Below are 21,507 nucleotides of genomic sequence, written 5' to 3'. Positions count from 1 at the left end.
CATCCTGTTTCCAACAGAGGCCAAAAACCAGGCCACAAGAACCTGGCAATTACCCAAACACTAAGAAGAACCCATGCTACTGATGCAATTAATAGCAGTGGCTATTCCCTAAGTATAATTGATTAATAGCCATTAATGGACTTCTCCTCCAAGAACTTATCCAAACCTTTTTTAAACCCAGCTACACTAACTGCACTAACTACCTTCGCTGGCAACAAATTCCAGAGCTTTATTGTGCGTTGAGTGAAAAAGAATTTTCTCCGATTAGTCTTAAATGTGTTACTTGCTAACTTCATGGAATGCCCCCTAGTCCTTCTATTATTCGAAAGTGTAAATAACCGAGTCACATCTACTCGTTCAAGACCTCTCATGATCTTAAAGACCTCTATCATATCCCCCCTCAGCCGTCTCTTCTCCAAGCTGAACAGCCCTAACCTCTTCAGCCTTTCCTCATAGGGGAGCTGTTCCATCCCCTTTATTTATTTATTTATTTATTTATTTATTTATTTAAAAGTATTTATATACCGTTTTTCAAAACAAGGTTTTTTTGTCAAAACGGTTTACATTGTAAAATAAAAATAAAATAAATAGAGTTAAAAATTAAAGATAAAATTAAATAAAATTAAAATACAATAACTGGTATATACCTCATGGTAACAAAAAATCTAATTAAATAAAAATAAAAGTGGAGCTGGGCCGTAAAAGATGTTTTATGGAAGGGAAAGGTAGGAGAAAATGAATGGGGAGAAGGGAAGGCGTAAGGTGGAAACATGGGTGGAAGAGATTGTTAGGTTACTGAGTGTTGATTATTTGACGTAGTGTGTTGTGGATGGATATTAAATGCTAATTGAAATAAATATGTTTTTAGTGTCTTCTTAAATTGTTGGGTATTGGATACTGAACGAAGTAAATTGGGTATAGAGTTCCAAATGGTGGGTCCTGCTACAGAAAATGCTCTTCTTCTAGTAATATCAAGTCTGGCCTGTCGTGGGGAGGGGATGTCTAATAAGTTTTGAGTTAATGATCTTAAATGACGGGTGGGTTTATAAATGCGGAGTAATGAGCAAAGCCATGTGGAAGATGAGTTATGTAGTAAGCTATGAATAACGGTAAGAACTTTGTATTTTATTCTATATTTTATTGGTAACCAATGTAAGGATTGAAGGATGGGTGTAATATGTTTTCGAATGGGAGTACCTGACAGAATACGAGCAGCACTGTTTTGAACGATTTGCAAAGGATGAATTATAGAATCGGAAAGTCCTAAATAGAGAGCGTTGCAGTAGTCTAGACCAGAGAAGATTAGAGATTGTAGAATAGTTCGAAAATCCTGATAAAAGAGAAGAGGACGGAGACGTTTTAAGAGTTGTAATTTATAGAAAGATTTTTTTGTTAACGAAGAAATATGTTGTTTCATGGATATATCTGAGTTTATGATGACTCCTAGGTTTGTAGCCCTTCTCCATCGCAACTATATCTTTTTTAAGATGCGGTGACCAGAATTGTACACAGTATTCAAGGTGGGTCTCACCATGGAGCAATACAGAGGCATTATGACATTTTCCATTCTATTAACCATTCCCTTCCTAATAATTCCTAACATTGTATTTGCTTTTTTGACTGCTGCAGCACACTGAGCTGACGATTTTAAAGTATTATCCACTATGATGCCTAGATCTTTTTCCTGGGTGGTAGCTCCTAATATGGAACCTAACATCGTGTAACTACAGCAAGGGTTATTTTTCCCTATGTGCAACACCTGTTATTTATTTTGCACTTGTCCACATTAAATTTCATCTGCCATTTGGATGCCCAATCTTCCAGTCTTGCAAGGTCCTCCTGTAATGTATCACAGTCTGCCTGTGATTTAACTACTCTGAATAATTTTGTATCATCCGCAAATTTGATAACCTCACTAGTCGTATTCCTTTCCAGATCATTTATATATATATTGAAAAGCACCGGTCCCAATACAGATCCCTGAGGTACTCCACTGTTTACCCTTTTCCACTGAGAATATTCTTCTTCTTCTTCTTCCCACTCTCCCAGTTGTATAATTCCTTGTTCATTGTAACTGTATTTTCTGCACCAGTTAGTTGTTCCAGTTCTATGGTTAATGCACAAACTGTTCAATGTAAACCGGTTTGATGTGACCCCTGGTCGTGAAAGCCGGTATAGAAAATAGCTAAATAAATAAATAAATAAATATTGACCATTTAATCCTACTCTCTGTTTCCTGTCTTTTAACCAGTTTGTAATCCACGAAAGGACATCGCCACCTATCCCATGACTTTTTACTTTTCCTAGAAACCTCTCATGAGGAACTTAATCAAACGCCTTCTGAAAATCCAAGTACACTACATCTACCTGTTCACCTTTATCTACATATTTATTAACTCCTTCAAAAAAGGTGAAGCAGATTTGGAGGCAAGGCTTGCCTTGGGAAACGCCATGCTGACTTTGTCCCATTAAACCATGACTTTCTATATGTTCTGTGATTTTGATGTTTAGAACACTTTCCACTATTTTTCCTGGCACTGAAGTCAGGCTAACCGGTCTGTAGTTTCCCGGATCGCCCCTGGAGCCCTTTTTAAATATTGGGGTTACATTAGCTATCCTCCAGTCTTTAGGTACAATGGATGATTTTAATGATAGGTTACACTTTTTTACTAATAGGTCTGAAATTTCATTTTTGAGTTCCTTCAGAACTCTGGGGTGTATACCAGGTGATTTACTACTCTGCAGTTTGTCAATCAGGCCTACCACATCTTCTAGGTTCACCATGATTTGGTTCAGTCCATCTGAATCATTATCCATTACCATTGCCTTGAGGCATTCTTGTTTGTGTTTTTCCTCCATGGCCACTGGTGGGCAAGGTACTATGGCAGACAGAGAAACACCCAGGCAACATGATTCTGGTGGCTCCAGAGTGGCCAGATCATGGATCACAGATCTGGTCAACATGGCCATAGACAAGCCTCTGAGGTTTGGCCATCTGTCGAATCTTCACCATCAGGGCCCAATATTTTCAGATCAGGTGGCTTACTTCTGTCTCGAGGCCTGGCTTTTGAGAGGACATGGCTGAGATGGAGAGGCTATTCCAAATAAGTTATTACCAACTTACTGCAGGCCAGGTGACTTAACATCTTTGACATATGTAAAGATTTGGAGGTTTTCAAGACCTGGTGTACCGTTAACAGAGTGCAGCCTATTCAAGTTATGGTGTCACATATTTTAGCCTTTCTGCAGGAGGGTTTGGTCAAGAGTCTAGTCTTTAACTCTCAGAGTGCAGGTAGCAGCCCTGGGCTGTCTGCAGGGTATGGTACAGGGATATTCTCTGTTTACTCTTCTGAATGTGATGCATTTTCTTCATGGAGCAAAGAATTTCAATCCTCTGTGAGAAATATCTGTTTTATACCTCTACCATCTGCTGGAGACAGAGAAATAAACTGAGGAACTGCAGGTGGCACACTAGGTTAAGTAGCAGTGTCAGTAAAGATTTTCTTCTCTGTCTCCATCTGCTGGCAGGGAGGCAAAACCCAGGAGTCTGGACTGAACTGGGGTATGAACAGGAACTCACTTGTATGGACTGGCCTGCCTGAATGCTGAGGAAATTAAAATAAATAGGGGATTCAGAGTTACAATTTGGTTAAGAATAGAAAGACACAATCAAGGAATAGTAACCATCACTCTGAAAGAGAGAGAGAGAAACACAAAAAGATGTGAAAAGTAGGGGGGGCGCTGTTCGCCACGAGGCAAGATGGTCGCTTGAACCTTTAGCTCCCGGCTCCCTCTGCATAAAACACTCGATTTCGCAGATCTTTTGCAACTCAAAATGGGGCAAAATTTTCCTGAGCCCTTCAGCTAACCGTTCTGATGACTACGAGACGGAGACAGGACTTGCAAAAATTCTCCTTCTCGCGAGCTGCCTCAGACATAAAAAAGGCAGGCCTGGACCCGGAGGATTGCATGAATAGCATGGAGGGGGAGGAGAATGATACGGAGGGCGAGGCCCCGATCCTCTCACCACAGACAATATCGGCGGCACCAGCAACCCTAGCTGACTTACCTTCCAAGGTGACCATGAGAGAGTGGTTCATGGAGCTCCGATCCGAAATTAAAGCAAATAGAGATGAGCTATTAGCGTCATTTGCAGAACTACGAGAAGACTTCTAGGCTCTGGGTCACAGAGTCGACGAACTTGACTTACGCATCGATGAACAGGACACCACTTTGAAAGATCTCTCCATCTCCAATACTGAAACACAGGCAGAGCTCTTATCAATATCAGAGAAGTTGGAAGACCTAGAGAATAGGTCTCGGCGGCACAACATTCGGCTGCGAGGGATCCCAGAGACTGCAGCTCATGCTGACCCCATGGCAGTAGCTCAGGCCTTCTGCCTTTTCCTGCTAGCACAAAAGGAACCCGAACCGGAGGGATCTACAGCTACAGAAATAACGCCCCTCACTATAGAGAGGGCGCATCGCGCTTTGGGGGCCCGAAGGGACAATAAAGCCAGAGACATAGTCATAAATTTTAACAGCTTCACTCAGAAAGAGCAGATATTAGCAATTGCACGTAGGAAACGACAATGGTCTTGGAATGATATTGAAGTAGCGGTATACCAAGACTTAGCGGCAAGCACCCTTAAAAAAAGATTTGACTTGAGACCAGCAACAGATTCTCTGCGCCAAGCCAACATCAGATACCACTGGAACTTTCCGTTTGCCTTATCTTTTCAACATGGTGGCAAAACGTACAGATTGAAGAACATGGCGGATGCTGAGGCTGTCTTTCAGGAAGCAGGTCTCCCGATTAAGCTACCGGAGCCGACTACAAAGATTCCCAGACAGCGTTCTGCAGCCCCGACAAAGTGGCAAAAAGTAGAGTGTAGCAGGAAGCCTCTAACCTTCGAATTGGGAAAAACTCTGACAACTTGTCCGACCAGGGCTGAGTATGCGTCCTGCACGAGGAGGCAGTTCTGCGGGCAGGTTCTTTAGAAACAGAGCATGCCGCTAAGGAAAACTGAGCTTCACGGATCAAACATAGATGTGACGTGAAGGGCTCAAATTGATAACGTTTATTTTGCTTTATTGAACTTTACAAAGTTGTGTTCGAGTGTTGAAATTTGCAAGTATTATATGATTATATTGATGTTAAGGGGAGAGGGGGAGGGCGGGGGTCCTCTTGATCTCTTAGGTGAGCTCCTCAGTTGGGGATCCGAGGTAGGAACACTATGGATCAACCAGGGAAAAGGTGGGGGGGGGAGCCCTATTACAATTGGCATTAATGATGTGCTTGTATCTCCAGGGGAAGGTTACAACCGGGCCGGGTATAAGGCGGGGATTTATCCTACAAACGCAACGGTTCCTATTAATCCAGTTCTTGACCAGAGGCAATTATTACCTTTTTATTATTTCTATTTTACTATAGTGCCATGTCCATAAAAATAGCGTCTTTAAATGTAAAAGGCTTAAATACGTACAGAAAGCGGTACTTGCTACAAAAAGAGTTGTCTCGATTGCATATAACTATTGCTTTTTTACAGGAGACACATGTCCGTAAAAAGCATGAACACCTGCCGAACGTTAGGGGGTTTCCGCACACTTTTTTCTCTGCTGCAGGGAAGGATTGTAGATATGCAGGGACTGGTATAGTGATTGCTTCCTCGGTCCTATTTGATATGATAGAGAAGATTTCTGATGATCAAGGGCGTTATGTCCTTCTTAAAATCAAAACAGGGGGGGGATATATATACCCTTTTGTCCATATATGCGCCTAACCATGACCAGGCCTCATTTTTAACCAAAATACATTCCCTTCTAGAAGATCATGGCGAGGGCTTCTTAATATAGGGAGGGGATTTTAATCTTACCCTTAATACAGCCAAGGATAACTCTTTGGTGAGACCTACACATCATAGTGCTTCAGGGCAAAAAGCTAGAAGGGTGCTAACCTCCACTATGGCAAAATGGAACCTAAAAGATGTATGGCGCCTCCATAATCCTACATCCAGATCTTATTCCTTTTTCTCACCACCTCACAATTCATATTCCCGTATTGACTTTTTCCTAGTAGACTCATGCTTGCTTTTGCGGGTTAAACAGAGCAAAATAGAACCAATCACTTGGTCGGACCATGGATTGGTCTGGCTGGAGATCGTGACTAGAGCTGGACAGGGGGGACAGATATTCTGGAGACTTAACGTCTCTTTGTTGCGGAACTCTGATTTCCTACAGAGTATCAAGCATTCCTTGTCTGAGTATTATCAATTCAATCGCAGGCCGGCCACTTCCGTTAGCTGTCTGTGGGATTGTTCTAAAGCAGTAATCCGTGGCCATTGTATAGCGCGAGCAACCGCCGTCAAAAAAGATAGGGAGAGAGAGCGGCTTCTAGTACTCAATAACATTAATCACTTAGTCAGTCTCCACTACCAAACCCTATCTGACAAGGTCTATCGTCAGCTCACAGACGCTCGATCCAAGCTTAATGCTTTGGATGAAGCTCAAATTGCTCATATTATGGAAAGAACTAAACAAAAATATTATGAAGGCAACGATAAGGCGGGTAAATTTTTAGCTCGGCAGCTAAAGGTGCAAATTTCCCAGAGTATAATCCCTAAAATAAAAAATTCTAAAGGTCAGCTGACCTTAGACCCAGTAGAAATCAGGAATTGTTTCACTGAATTTTATTCAAACTTGTACAGTTCGAATACTCAAATTGATACCCAAGATATTATTGCTTACTTACAAACTATGGAAATTCCTCAACTCACCCCTGAACAACAAGAGATGTTAGATGAGCCAATAACTGAAGAGGAAGTGTCCAAGGCGATTCAGGCCCTGAAAAACAACAAATCCCCCGGTCTGGACGGTTTGCCAGGTGAATATTATAAAATGATGTCGGAATGCTTGGTACCTTTACTAACGGAGTTCTTCAACGCTATTAGAGCGGGTGAGAGTTTGCTAGCCCAATCCAATACTGCTGGAATAACTGTCCTCCCAAAGCCGGGGAGGGACCCGTCGTTGTGCAGTTCATACAGGCCAATCTCCCTTATTAATCAAGATTTAAAGCTTTTAGCCCGTATCCTGGCTTTGAGGTTAAACAAAGTGCTACCTGGTCTGGTGCATTCGGATCAGGTGGGGTTTGTTCCCCAACGAATGGCTGCAGACAATGTGCGGAAAATCCTAGATTTGATTTGGTGGGTGAAAAAAGAAAATATCCCCGCAGTGCTTCTTCTCTCCATCAATGCTGAAAAAGCATTCGATATGGTTCATTGGCCCTTCTTATTCCACACGTTGTCCAAAATGAAATTTGGTCCGTACTTCTTACAATGGCTCTCTCAACTTTACAATAATCCACAGGCCATGGTCAAGGTAAATGGTGGTTATGGGAAGAGTTTTGGGATAGGGAGAGGCACTAGTCAGGGGTGCCCTCTCTCACCCCTTTTATTTGCTCTCTTTTTAGAGCCGTTTACAGCCAGGATACGGATGCCTGATTCCATAATGGGGGTCCCTCTGAAAGATCGTAGCTTCAAACTATCCCTGTTCGCTGATGATATCATGCTCACGCTTACTAGCCCTAACTACTCTTTGGTAGGAGTAGAAACGGAGATCACTAAATACAGCAGTGTGTCCGGTTTTAAAGTCAATTTCAAAAAATCTGAGCTATTAAATATTAACCTTTCACCTTCAGAAGTGAGCTCTATCTCCAATAGATTTCCTTTCCGATGGGCAAAAGAGGTTCTGAAATATCTAGGGGTCTATCTGAATGCTAATGTGCATGATCTTTTTGCCATCAATTACCTCCCTCTCTCTAAAAAAATAGACCAAGATCTTGATAAGTGGTACAAGGGCTCATTCTCTTGGATGGGGCGTATTGCCATAATCAAAATGAATGTCCTCCCTAGGCTCCTTTATCTCTTCACGGTCCTACCAATTTTGTTACCACCACCCTAACTACGAAAGACTCAAAGGAAAAAGAAAATTATTACTTACCTGCTAATTTTCGTTCCTGTAGTACCATGGATCAGTCCAGACAGTGGGTTATGTCCCCAGTCCAGCAGATGGAGTCAGCACAAGCTTTGAGGGGGCGTATCCATATATCCTACTACCCCCTCTGCAGGAGTTCAGTATCGAGTATATCAAAGCCCGAGTAGAAACCCCCGAAGGATCAAGTTTGTGGAAACAGATAATTAAAACAATTGTAACCGCAACAAGTAACTGCAAACATCCTACCAACTTGTAGGGAGCTGTGAAAAACAGCGAAAAGAAACGACTGTGAAGACACAGAGCACTGTGAACAGGAAACAGCGCAGAGCTGAGCAGGATCAAGAACCCAAATGCGGTGGGCGTCTGGACTGATCCATGGTACTACAGGAACGAAAATTAGCAGGTAAGTAATAATTTTCTTTTCCCTGTACGTACCTGGATCAGTCCAGACAGTGGGATGTACCCAAGCTTCCCTAAATCGGGTGGGGTCCTGCGAGGCCTGCTCGGAGAACCTGCTCGCCAAAGTGTCCAGAGACCAAAGAGGCGAGGTGCAGACGATAGTGCCTCGAGAACGTGTGTAACGACTTCCAGGTGGCTGCCCTACAAATTTCCTGCGAGGATACCGAGCGAACCTCCGCCCAGGAAGCCGCCTGAGAACGTGTAGAATGCGCTACGATGCTGGGTGGGGGAGTCCGTCCCGCCCCAATGTAGGAAGCAGCAATGCCAGCCTTCAGCCATCTGGCAATGGTAGTCTTCGAGGCCTGAGACCCCTTCTTAGGACCGGCCCAGAGTACGCAGAGATGGTCAGAGGTCCGGAACTCATTTGTAGCCTCCAGATAGAGGCGCAGAGTGTGCTTGACATTCAAGAGACGGAGAGACTTCGGCTCTGAGGAAGAGAAGGACGGCAACTCCACCGTCTGGTTCACATGGAATGCAGAAACCACCTTCGGAAGGAAGGAGGGAACGGTGCGAAGCGAGACTCCAGAGTCGGAGAAACGGAGATAGGGCTCTCTACACGACAGAGCCTGCAGCTCCGAGATGCGTCGAGCGGAACAGATGGCCACAAGAAATACAGTCTTGAGAGTGAGATCCTTTATCATTGCGCTGCGCAGCGGCTCGAACGGTGGTCCCCATAGGGAGCGAAGCACAAGGTTAAGACTCCAGGAGGGACAAGGGCCCCGTAACGGAGGACGCATATGCTTGACACCCTTGAGAAAACGAGCAATGTCAGGATACTGTAGAAGAGAGCCCCCATCGCTCAACAGCGAACCAAGGGCGGCCACCTGAACCCGTAGTGAATTATAGGCGAGCCCTTTTTCCACCCCCGCCTGTAGAAACTGAAGGATCTGAGGTACAGAAGCCTTAGCGGGTCTCGTGGTCTGGCTGGTACACCATAGCTCGAACACTTTCCAGACTCGAACATAGGCCGCCGACATCGATGTCTTTCGTGCCCGCAATAGCGTGGATACTACTGCCTCCGGGTAGCCCCGACGCCGGAGGCGGCGCCTCTCAAAAGCCAGGCCGCAAGACAGAAGAGTTCTGCCTGCTCGAAAAATACCGGGCCCTGATGTAGGAGCTGGGGGAGGTGCCCCAGCCTGATTGGCCCGTCGATCACCAGCTGTAGCAGGTCCGCAAACCAGGGTCGCCTGGGCCATTCTGGGGCGACGAAAACCACGGTCCCCTGATGGCTTTCTATTCTGCGGAGCATCCTGCCCACCAGGGGCCATGGTGGAAAAGCGTAGAGCAGAAGATGTGGCGGCCACGGGAGGACCAGGGCATCCACTCCCTCTGCGCCGCGCTCTCTCCGGCGACTGAAGAAGCGTGGAGCCTTGGCGTTGAGAGCGGACGCCATCAGATCCAAGTGGGGGGCCCCCCACCGATGGACGAGAAGTTGCATCGCTTTGTCGGAGAGAGACCACTCTCCGGGGTCCAGCAGTTGACGACTGAGGAAGTCCACCTGGACTTTGTCCACACCGGCGATGTGAGAGGCTGCTAGCCGGACGAGATGATGCTCCGCCCATTGCATCAGCAGCTCCGCCTCGAGCGCGACCTGCGGGCTGCGCGTGCCTCCTTGTCGGTTGATGTAGGCCACGGTGGTAGCGTTGTCAGATAGGATTCTGACTTCCCGGTTCCGAAGAAGAGGGAGGAAATGTCGCAGAGTTAGCCGGACCGCTCTGGTTTCCAGACGGTTGATTGACCACTTCGCCTCCACCGTGGACCACGTCCCCTGCGTGGCGCTTCGATCGCAGACTGCACCCCAGCCTGCTAGACTGGCATCGGTGGTCACCACCACCCAATTTGGCAGATCGAGGGACACGCCACGGGCCAGGTTCGGCGGATCCAACCACCAGCCCAGACTGTCCCTGGCATTCTGCGGGAGCGGGAGAATCATCTGGTAGTCCTGCGATACTGGTTTCCAATGGGAGAGGAGCGCCCACTGTAAGGTCCTGAGGTGCGCGAAAGCCCAAGGTACAAGGTCGATGGTGGACCCCATCACTCCTAGGAGTTGCAGGTAGTCCCAGGAGGTGGGCTCTGGTAACGCAGAGAACCGTCGTGTGTGATCCCGCAAGGATTGAGCTTTGTCCTGGCGCAGAAAAACTTTGCCCAGTAGGGTGTCGAAGGTCGCCCCCAAAAAAAACCCAAGCGTTGCGAGGGCATGAGGGAGCTCTTGGAGAAGTTCACTACCCATCCCAGGGAATGTAGAAACCGTACTACTCAAGTCACCGCTGAGCGTCCATGATTGAATGACTTCGCCCGGAGGAGCCAATCATCCAGATAAGGATGAACCAGGATGCCCTCCTTCCGGAGAACTGCCGCCACGACTACCATGATCTTGGTGAAGGTGCGCGGTGCCGTTGCCAATCCGAACAGGAGAGCCGTGAACTGAAAATGCTGGTCCAGAATTTTGAAAACGAAGGAAACGGTGGTGGTCTGGGCGGATGGGAATGTGCAGGTAGGCCTCCGTTAAGTCCAGGGAGGCAAGGAACTCCCCCCGATGCACCGCCGCAATCACTGACCGGAGCGTTTCCATGCGGAACCGAACGACTCGAAGGGATTTGTTGACTTCCTTGAGGTCTAGGATAGGCCGGAAGGAACCGTCCTTCTTTGGTCAGACGAAATAGATGGAATAGTGGCCCGAGCCCACCTCTCCGAAGGGCACGGGCGCAATAGCGCCTATCTCCCGGAGTCTGTCCAGAGTCAGCTGCACCGCTCCTCTCTTGAGGTCCGAGCCACAGGGGGAAAAGATGAACCTTCCCTGCGGGGGGGCGGACAAATTCCAATGCGTAGCCGTGTTTTATGGTATCCAGGACCCACTGGTCCGAGGTGATCCGTGCCCACTCCGCGTAGAAATACGTTAGTCGGTCCCCAATCCTGGGGACAGGGGAGTGGGCGAGACTGGCATCATTGTGAAGACTTGGTATAGGGGTTCCCGGTTCCGGGAGTAGTGCGTGCGGGCCGAAGCCCGCAAAAGGAGCGCGACCAGGGCTGAGACATGGGGGCGGATGACCGGGAGCCCGCCTGTCTGTATCCCTTGTAGCGCCGTTGCACTCTGGCTCTGGTCCGAGAAGAAGAAAATGCTCTGGATGGTCGAAACCTATCCTCCGGCAGCTGATGAACAGCGTTCTCCCCCCAGGGACTTGATGATCTGGTCCAAATCCTCCCCGAAGAGGAACTTGCCCCTGAAGGGAAGAGAGCCCAGACTCGACTTAGAGGACGTATCAGCCGCCCAATTACGTAGCCACAGTAGTCGTCGTGCTGCCACTACCGAAACCATGGATCTTGCGAGGACCCGAAAAAGGTCGTACGAGGCGTCCGCCCCATACGCCACTGCGGCTTCTAGCCGATCTGCCTGGGCAGCCTCATCGGACGGCAGGTTCTGAGACGTGAGGAGTTGTTGCACCCAAAGGAGACTAGCCCGCTGGGCAAGCGAACTGCACATCACCGCCCGCATACCCAGAGCGGAGACCTCGAAAACCTGCTTAAGGAAAACTTCCAACTTACGATCCTGTGTGTCCTGCAACGCCGCACCTCCCGTCACTGGGATAGTCGTCCTCTTCGTGACCACCGACACTGCGGAGTCCACCTTTGGGACCTTGATGAGGTCGAGAAAATCTTCGGGGAGCGGGTACAGCTTTTCCATAGCCCGGCTGCTCTTCAGGGAGGCCTCCGGGGTGTCCCATTCCCTGGTGAGAAGTTGTAAAAACGAGTCATGAATGGGAAAAGCCCAAGCCCTCGGCCGGAGTGCCGCCAGGACAGGATCTCCCTTCCTTGAAGAAGTGACGACAGCGGGAGCTACTGGGGCAGGCGGGTCTGGTGGCGGGTCCAAATCTAATTCTTGGATGATCTGCGGAATGAGGTCGTCCAGCTCTTCCCTCTGGAAGAGGCGTAGGGTACGCGGATCATCCCCCTCCTGCGTGCCGTCCCCTTGTCCCCCGTCCGGGAGGTCAAGTCCATGTCCCGCTGGGTCTGGCACCGCCCCCACTGCCGCGGGCGTAAATCGGACCCAGGTAGGAAGGCGGAGGCCCCCACTCCCGGAGGGTCGGGGGGGGCCGGCGTCGAGGGCGACATCAGAGGGATCTTAGGAGGGGGGGGGGGGTCCCACAGGTGCTTCCAGCCCCTGCAGATAAGTGGTATGCATGAGCAGGATAAACTCCGGAGAGAACCCTGGCCTGCTCGGGTGCGCTTCGGGGGCGGCGTGGTTCCTGCTCCCTGGCTCTGGGTGCTTGGTTCCTGCACCAAAATCGGGGGAACACCCCCGCTGGTAGAGTCCTCCAGGGATCCGTTCCCCCTCATGGCCTGCGCCTCAGGGCGCTCAGAATGTAAAATGGCCGCCGTTCCCGCCAAAAATGGCGGAGTGGCCGGCCCGCGCCGCCCGGGCAAAAAAGAGAAATCAGTCAGGGACTGTGAGGTACCTTCCCCCCCGGGAAGGCATCGTACACAGATGTCCGGGAAATCCGGGACCCCGGGTCTCCGCAGGCCGCACAGCGGGACGGCCGCGGCATCGGGATCGCTGTAGGAGAAAAGAAAAAGCCACGGGGGGGGGGGGGGGGCCACGCGCACAAAAGCGCCGCTGCGGGGGGGCCCGATCGGCCCGCACTGCCCGCTGTCCGAAAATAGAGGAGGGTGCCGCGGGGGGGCCTTCCTGGCCACACGACCCGCCCCAGATATCTTTCCCTAAATGGCTCAGCAGCCCATGAGGAGCTGTAAAATGGCCGCGGGTGAGGGAGTAAAAGCGAAGAGGCCGGGTCCACCGGCTTTCGCGGGCACCGGGGGCTGAGCTGTGAAGGAAAAAACTACAAAGGAAAAACAAACTTACCCCTGGCTGCAACGAGAAATAAACAGCAAGGCCGCAGAGAAGAGACAAGGAAGAGAAGCCACTCCCCAGAAGTTGAAAGAACTCTGCCTTTTTTTTTTTTTTTTTAAACTTAATACAAACTTGATACAAACTTGATCCACAGAAAAAGACAACAACAAGCCATAATCAAGCAAGAAAGTGAAGAAAAAGGAAAAGGAGGGGAAGCCTGATTCCCCTACTCGCATCTGCTGGAGTCAGAAGATACTGAACTCCTGCAGAGGGGGTAGTAGGATATATGGATACGCCCCCTCAAAGCTTGTGCTGACTCCATCTGCTGGACTGGGGACATAACCCACTGTCTGGACTGATCCAGGTACGTACAGGGAATTTTTTGATTTCATTTGGAGACGCAGACCACCTAGAATAGTGCGACGCGTATTATACTTGCATAAAAGACAAGGGGGAATGGGGGTGCCAGACCTAGAAGCCTACTACGCTGCGGCCCAACTAAAAGCCATTATCGATCTGGCCAGAACTAACACTTCTAAGCAATGGGTCGAGGCAGCTCAACTGATAACTGGTAAAATGCCTGTAGGAGGACTAGCTTGGCAACCCAGTTCTACTTGGCTAAATGTTAATTGTTTAGCTTGGTCCCTTAGGGCTACTCTCACCTTATGGGAAAAATGGAAGGACAGGGTTGTTGGTTCACACGCTTATTTTTATCAATCTGCTATTTTCCACACCAAAGAGTTTGTATCTGGCTATCAATCCCCAGCCCTGCTGAAGTGGTATGCTGCAGGTATAACTACTATGGGACAGCTGTTCCAGGGGGGCGATTTTCTGACGCTGACTCATTTGGAGGATAGATATAATCTGCCACAAAATGAGTATCTTTCCTATGCGCAAATCAGGCATTTAATTCAATCTCTAATTAAATCACGAAGGTTTCAGGAATCAAGGTCCTTATTCGAAATCTATTGCTCATGGGCAGACTCCTTAAATAAGGTAGTCTCTAAGCTCTACTCCATGCTTACATTTAGTGAATCGCCTGCGTTACCTCATTTTGACCAGTGGGAATCTGATTTAGGGGATATCTTTCCAGATACGTTACAAAGCATTATCTTCCAACGGGCCAGCAAAAATTTGATATCTGCTAGGTTACAAGAACACAATTATAAGATGCTATATAGATGGCACTTATGCCCTATAAAGTTGCACAAAATATACCCATCGGTATCCCCTGAATGTTAGCGACTCTGTGGCCAGAATGGTTCTTATGTACATATTTGGTGGAATTGTAAGCTCGTATCACCTTTCTGGCAAAGGATTAATGAATGGCTAACCCAAATGCTAGGAATACCAATCACTCTGACCCCTCAGTCTGCGTTGTTAAATGTGCCTATAGCAGGCTTAGACAAGTCACAACAACGGTTATCTACTAGATAAGGGAGCCCTGACCGACGTGCTGCAAATGCGCAGTAGAGAGCAGCTCTACCGCGCATGTGCAGGCGAGCACGTCGGCCAGAGCGGAGCGTGCCCGAAAAAAAAAATGGCGCTGGGTCCTTAGGAGCAGGAACGGCGGGGCGGCTAGGAGCAGGAGCGGGAGGAGCAGTAGCCGCAACGGCAGCGACAAGCAGGAGCGGGAGGAGCAGTAGCGGTAGCGGTGATGGCGACGTGCGCGAGGGAGGGACACCCCCCCGTCTGCTGGTTGTGGATGAGCTGAAAGGGGAGGGGAGTGAGGGGAGGGAGGAGAGAGTGAACTGAGGGGAGGGGGGGAGGGAGGAGAGAGAGGGAGCTGAGGGGGGAGGGAGGAGAGAGTGAGGGGAGGGAGGAGAGGGTGAGGGGAGGGGGGAAGGTGGGAGGGAGGGGAGAGTGAGGTAAGGGGAGGGGGGAGGGAGGGAGTGGGAAGGAAATGGACCGAAAATTTTTTTTTAAAATGTAGCCCATTGTTACGAGCTTAACGGCTAGTGTCTATATATTTTAATGGCGGCCAGACTAGCCATAGCACAGCACTGAGCTCCAGCAGAGGGTGTACTGGTTTATGTGGTTACGCCCCTCGAAGTCTGTTCTGACTCCATCTGCTGGACGGGGGACATAACCCACCATCTGGACTGATCCTGGTACGTGTTGGGAATGGACTTTTTGACAGCTATTCTGCATAACAGGATTTCTTCACATAATATGACCTGGAAATCATTTAAACTAATAAACCCATAGGCTACATCTTGGCTCACACTGTTTAAGGCAATCTGTTGTGGGGAAATATAAATTGTGGCCCTGCGTTATGGCGGATGTAGGTCCGGGCAAAAATCCACCATCAACCTAGCTCTACGGACGCAGTATAAGCTTTCTGTTCTGTCATCTTTTATATGTTAGTATATAGTTACTTATTTGGTATGATATTGTGGTCAAGAAACTTGACTCTATTCTTTGTCGACAACCGATTCCATGTCAATGACTGGATATTCAATTGTATGTATGCAATTACATACTTCACTGCTCAACCTATTCCTGATTCCTCTATTTTACCTTGCCTTTCCCCTCTGACTCCCCTCCCTCTCTGACATGGGGGGGGGGGGATAAGAGAGTCAGACCAACAGTGAGGGTCTGACTCCCTTCCCCCCCAATATGATTCCCCCTTTCCCTTACCCTCCTTTTCCTTAGAAATAACTCCCTTCAAGACAGACTTTAGTTAATATTCAATCTGCTAGAGTCAGAGAAAATACTGAAGGATCGCAGGTGGCACACCAGTATATCTAGGGGGTGTTTTCAGTTTTCTCTCTGACTCCATCTGCTGGAGAGGAGGCACAACCCAGCTGTCTGGACTGATCCTGGTACGTACAGGGAAGTATTTGATATGTATACTCCTAGTTTTTTCTGTTAAATAAGCACTTTGCTTTTCCACTTATGTTCATTGTAAAGCCTTTGGCTGAATTACTGTTTGCTGTAAACCGAGGTGATGTGCATTACGTGCCGCAGTATATAAAAAAAACTATAAATAAATAAATAAATTCAGCTATGTACAACGCTTCCAATATTTGGCCTACTACTGGCATTCTATGTCTATTTGATAGAAGCTTTCATTAAATGTTAATATTAGGGCGAGGGTGGGGGGTTGGCGGGGAGGGGTGACTGTTCATAACCACGGCTTCTGCTTTTGTCACTAGTAATTGAATCTGCAGTCATTTGTCTATTCGTATGTTATGTCATCATGTTTGTTGCTGCCAGACAGATGCATCGCTTGTTACTTTTAAGTTTATTAGACATATCACAAAGTGTGTGACAAGATATTTTCCATTTGTTATGTTTTTCTGATAATCAATAAAACATAAATTTCAAAAAAAAAAAAAAAGATGTGAAAAGTAGGAGATATTGTGACCTCTACCTTCCTAAGAGATTTTCCCCCTTTTTTATCTGTGGCAAACATCTCTGGAATGAGTGCGCTGTGTAAGGCGGGTCAGGCACAGCAAGTACAACAATGAAGATTAATATTTTACAAATACCGCCTAAATGACTACGAGTTTATCCTATTGGAGAGTGGAGGATATCCAGCTACATCATCTGCAAAAGAGTATGTGTGTGAGTGTAGGGGGGAGGTTGGTTTGGGGGCTAGCATGTCTAGATGGGTGGATATGTCTGTCAGTAGCATCAGAAAGAGGTGGGTGGGGGCAAGTCCAGGATCCTTGGAAATCATATGACAGCAGTAGTAGCACTAGAGATATTTGCGGCAGCAGAAGCATCAGAGTGGGAAGAGGAGAGCATTAGCTGCAGATGTTTCTTACTTTTATATTCGAAACAACCCATTTGGGGAATACTGAAAAATTAAGATTATCATCTTTTTTGATGCTTGAATCTTATTCTGGTTCTTTTTTTTGTGTCCATACAATTGTTTCAAATAACTAAGAGCATGCCATGAAAGGGAGAAAGGTTCATGTCCTGCACAGCTGCAGAAGTGGCTCTTTCCTTCCTTCGGCCTGACTACTACTGACCTTTAACTTGTCCTGTTCCATTTTGACCAGAGTATTGTCTGAAATCTGCACGTGAAGTTTGTCTTTCAGTGCTTCTAGTTCTGATCGTGCTTTTTCCTCGCTAATCTTACGCTCTTCTAGTAACTCCGAGACACGTCTGGCAAATGGACAGAAAAATATTAAACATCCAAAACCAACCCCATGCACCTGAGAGTGAGAAGAAGCTCCTCCACCATACACGTTTAGTACACAGAGACAAAATCAGTTTCTATTACCATAAAGCATAGAGATGAAACATTAGAAGGGACTACAGGAAGTCAGCCAGGCTAGTGGTTCCAACCTTCAGTCTTCGAGAGCTACAAATAAGTTTGCTACAGGAAAATTGGTTCTTACCTGATAATATTCGTTCCTGTAGTACCACGGATCAGTCAAGACTGTGGGTTATGCCTCCCTTCCAGCAGATGGAGACAGAGAAAAACTTGAAGGGCAACCTCACTTAACCTGGTATGCCTCCTGCATCCCCCTCAGTATATAGATTAACCAAGCAGAATAATAGTTAACCATAACAACAATGAATCAAGCAATAATAAAAATAGAACTTTGAAAACAACCTGTAGGTGTTCTTATTTAGTGTGCTGAAATAAAAAAATCGGAATATGCGTGCGCGCGGACTCTTGAAAACACCCACTCCAGGGTGGGTGTCTGGACTGATCCGTGGTACTACAGAAACAAAAATTATCAGGTAAGAACCAATTTTCCTTTCCCTGTACTTTTCCGGATCAGTCGAGACTGTGGGATGTACCAAAGCTTCCCTAAACTGGGGGGGGGGGGGGGGGGGGAACCTTGCGAGTCCCACACGAAGTATGCCACTGCCAAAATTGCAGCTTTCTGGAGCCTGAACGTCCAAGTGGTAATGGAGAGCAAATGTGTGGAGTGTCTTCCAAGTAGCAGCTCTACAAATCTCTTGCCGCGACACCAACTGAGATTCTGCTCAAGAAGCCGCTTGAGAGTGAATGGAATGGGCTTTCAGTCTGACCTGAACGGGTCGACTTTTACAAATGTAAGCGGACGAAATAGCCTCTTTCAACCAGCGTGCAATGGTTGGCTTAGAAGCTTTCTGTCCTCTTCGGGGCCTGCTCCAAAGAACAAATAAATGATCTGACAGCCTAAAATAATTTGTGACCTCCAAACAGCATAACAGAGATCAGCGGACATGCAAATGACGAAGTTCTTTTGCATGCAGAACGTCGGCCGCCAAATCAGGAAAGGCCGGAAGCCCAGCTGACTGACTTAAATGAAAGGTTGAGACCACCTTTGGCAAAAAGGACGGGACCGTTCGCAGAGAAACTCCCGAATCAGTAATTCTCAAAAAAGATTCCCTACAAGAGAGAGCCTGTAATTCCGAGATTCTGCGAGCAGAGCAGATAGCCACAAAAAACAGTTTTCAACATGAGGTCCTTTAACGTTGCCTTTTTGATGGGCTCAAAGGGCAGATCGCACAGAACGTGAAGAACTAAATTAAGACTCCATGACGGACATACCGACCGGACAGGAGGCTTCAAGTGCTTCACTCCTCTAAGGAAACGCACTACATCCGGATGAGACGCTATCGAACTGCCAACCAGAGAGTCTAGGGCCGCTACTTGTACCTGAAGGGAATTAAAAGACAAGCCTTTGGCTAAGCAACTTTTGCAAAAAATGTAACATCTGGGCAATCGAAGCGTGTTGGTGAAAAATCTCTCGCTCACGACACCATGTCTCAAACACTCTCCATACCCTGACATAGGAGAGAGATGTGGATAAGAACATAAGAAAATGCCATACTGGGTCAGACCAAGGGTCCATCAAGCCCAGCATCCTGTTTCCAACAGTGGCCAATCCAGGCCATAAGAACCTGGCAAGTACCCAAAAACTAAGTCTATTCCATGTTACCATTGCTAATGGCTGTGGCTATTCTCTAAGTGAACTTAATAGCAGGTAATGGACTTCTCCTCCAAGAACTTATCCAATCCTTTTTTAAACACAGCTATACTAACTGCACTAACCACATCCTCTGGCAACAAATTCCAGAGTTTAATTGTGCGTTGAGTAAAAAAGAACTTTCTCCGATTAGTTTTAAATGTGACCCATGCTAACTTCATGGAGTGCCCCCTAGTCTTTCTACTATCTGAAAGAGTAAATAACCGATTCACATCTACCCGTTCTAGACCTCTCATGATTTTAAACACCTCTGTCATATCCCCCCTCAGTCGTCTCTTCTCCAAGCTGAAAAGTCCTAACCTCTTTAGTCTTTCCTCATAGGGGAGTTGTTTCATTCCCCTTATCATTTTGGTAGCCCTTCTCTGTACCTTCTCCATCGCAATTATATCTTTTTTGAGATGCGGCGACCAGAATTGTACACAGTATTCAAGGTGCGGTCTCACCATGGAGCGATACAGAGGCATTATGACATTTTCTGTTTTATTCACCATTCCCTTTCTAATAATTCCCAACATTCTGTTTGCTTTTTTGACTGCTGCAGCACACTGAACCGACGATTTCAATGTGTTATCCACTATGACACCTAGATCTCTTTCTTGGGTTGTAGCACCTAATATGGAACCCAACATTGTGTAATTATAGCATGGGTTATTTTTCCCTATATGCATCACCTTGCACTTATCCACATTAAGGGGCGGATTTTAAGAGCCCTGCTCGCCTAAATCCGCCTAAATCCAGGCGGATTTAGGCGAGCAGGGCCCTGCGCGCCGGTAGGCCTATTTTACATAGGCCTACCGGCGCGCGCAGAGCCCCGGGACTCGCGTAAGTCCCGGGGTTTTCTGAGGGGGCGTGTCGGGGGGGCGGGCTCGGTCGGCGCGGCGTTTCGGGGGCGGGTCCGGGGGCGTGGTTACGGCCCAGGGCGGTCCGGGGGCATGGCCACTCCCTCCGGACCCGCCCCCAGGTCGCGTCCCGGCGCGCTAGTGGCCCGCTGGCACGCGGGGATTTACGCCTCCCTCTGGGAGGCGTAAATCCCCCGACAAAGGTAAGGATGGGGTTTAGACAGGGCCTGGCAGGTGGGTTAGGTAGGGGAAGGGAGGGGAAGGTGAGGGGAGGGAATGGAGGGTAGGCTGCGCGGCTCGGCGCGCGCCGGCTATACAGAATCCATAGCTTTGCGCGCGCCGATCCCGGATTTTAGCGGCTCCGCGCGTATCTACTAAAATCCAGCGTACTTTTGCTTGCGCCTGATGCGCCAGCAAAAGTACGCCAATTCGCGCGGTTTGAAAATCTACCCCTAACTTTCATCTGCCATTTGGATGCCCAATTTTCCAGTCTCACAAGGTCTTCCTGCAATTTATCACAATCTGCTTGTGATTTAACTACTCTGAACAATTTTGTTCCATCTGCAAATTTGATTATCTCACTCGTCGTATTTCTTTCCAGATCATTTATAAATATATTGAAAAGTAAGGGTCCCAATACAGATCACTGAGGCACTCCACTGTCCACTCCCTTCCACTGAGAAAACTGTCCATTTAATCCTACTCTCTGTTTCCTGTCTTTTAGCCAGTTTGCAATCCACGAAAGGACATCGCCACCTATCCCATGACTTTTTACTTTTCCTAGAAGCCTCATGAGGAACTTTGTCAAACGCCTTCTGAAAATCCAAGTATACTATATCTACCGGTTCACCTTTATCCACATGTTTATTAACTCCTTCAAAAAAGTGAAGCAGATTTGTGAGGCAAGACTTGCCCTGGGTAAAGCCGTGCTGTCTTTGTTCCATTAAACCATGTCTTTCTTTATGTTCTGTGATTTTGATGTTTAGAACACTTTCCACTATTTTTCCTGGCACTGAAGTCAGGCTAACCGGTCTGTAGTTTCCCAGATCGCCCCTGGAGCCCTTTTTAAATATTGGGGTTACATTTGCTATACTCCAGTCTTCAGGTACAATGGATGATTTTAATGATAAGTTACAAATTTTTACTAATAGGTCTGAAATTTCATTTTTTAGTTCCTTCAAAACTCTGTTGTATACCATCCGGTCCAGGTGATTTACTACTCTTCAGTTTGTCAATCAGGCCTATCACATCTTCTAGGTTCACCGTGATTTGATTCAGTCCATCTGAATCATTACCCATGAAAACCTTCTCCATTACGGGTACCTCCCCAACATCCTCTTCAGCCAGATGTTTTTCTGGCTTGCAGTAGAGTAGTAATATCCTCCTCCGAATATCCCTTCTTCCTCAATCTCCTCCTTTCAAAAGCCAAGCC

General features: G+C 47.5%; 1 protein-coding gene across 1 annotated transcript in view; it reads right to left on the bottom strand.

Moving 5' to 3' along the window:
• The window catches only part of ODF2 (outer dense fiber of sperm tails 2), a 385,587-nt gene that overhangs the window by 161,270 nt on the left and 202,810 nt on the right, over positions 1-21,507 (bottom strand). Inside the window, exon 14 of the mRNA XM_029613214.1 lies at positions 17,278-17,413. Within this exon, the coding sequence (XP_029469074.1) occupies positions 17,278-17,413 (136 nt within the window). The remainder of the gene's footprint in view (positions 1-17,277; positions 17,414-21,507) is intronic.

The sequence above is a fragment of the Rhinatrema bivittatum genome, chromosome 8 (genome assembly GCF_901001135.1).
Source record: "Rhinatrema bivittatum chromosome 8, aRhiBiv1.1, whole genome shotgun sequence".
Classification (NCBI taxonomy): Eukaryota; Metazoa; Chordata; class Amphibia; order Gymnophiona; family Rhinatrematidae; genus Rhinatrema; species Rhinatrema bivittatum.
The sequence above is the reverse complement of the archived record's forward strand: the minus strand, read 5'-3'. Positions and strand labels throughout refer to the sequence as shown.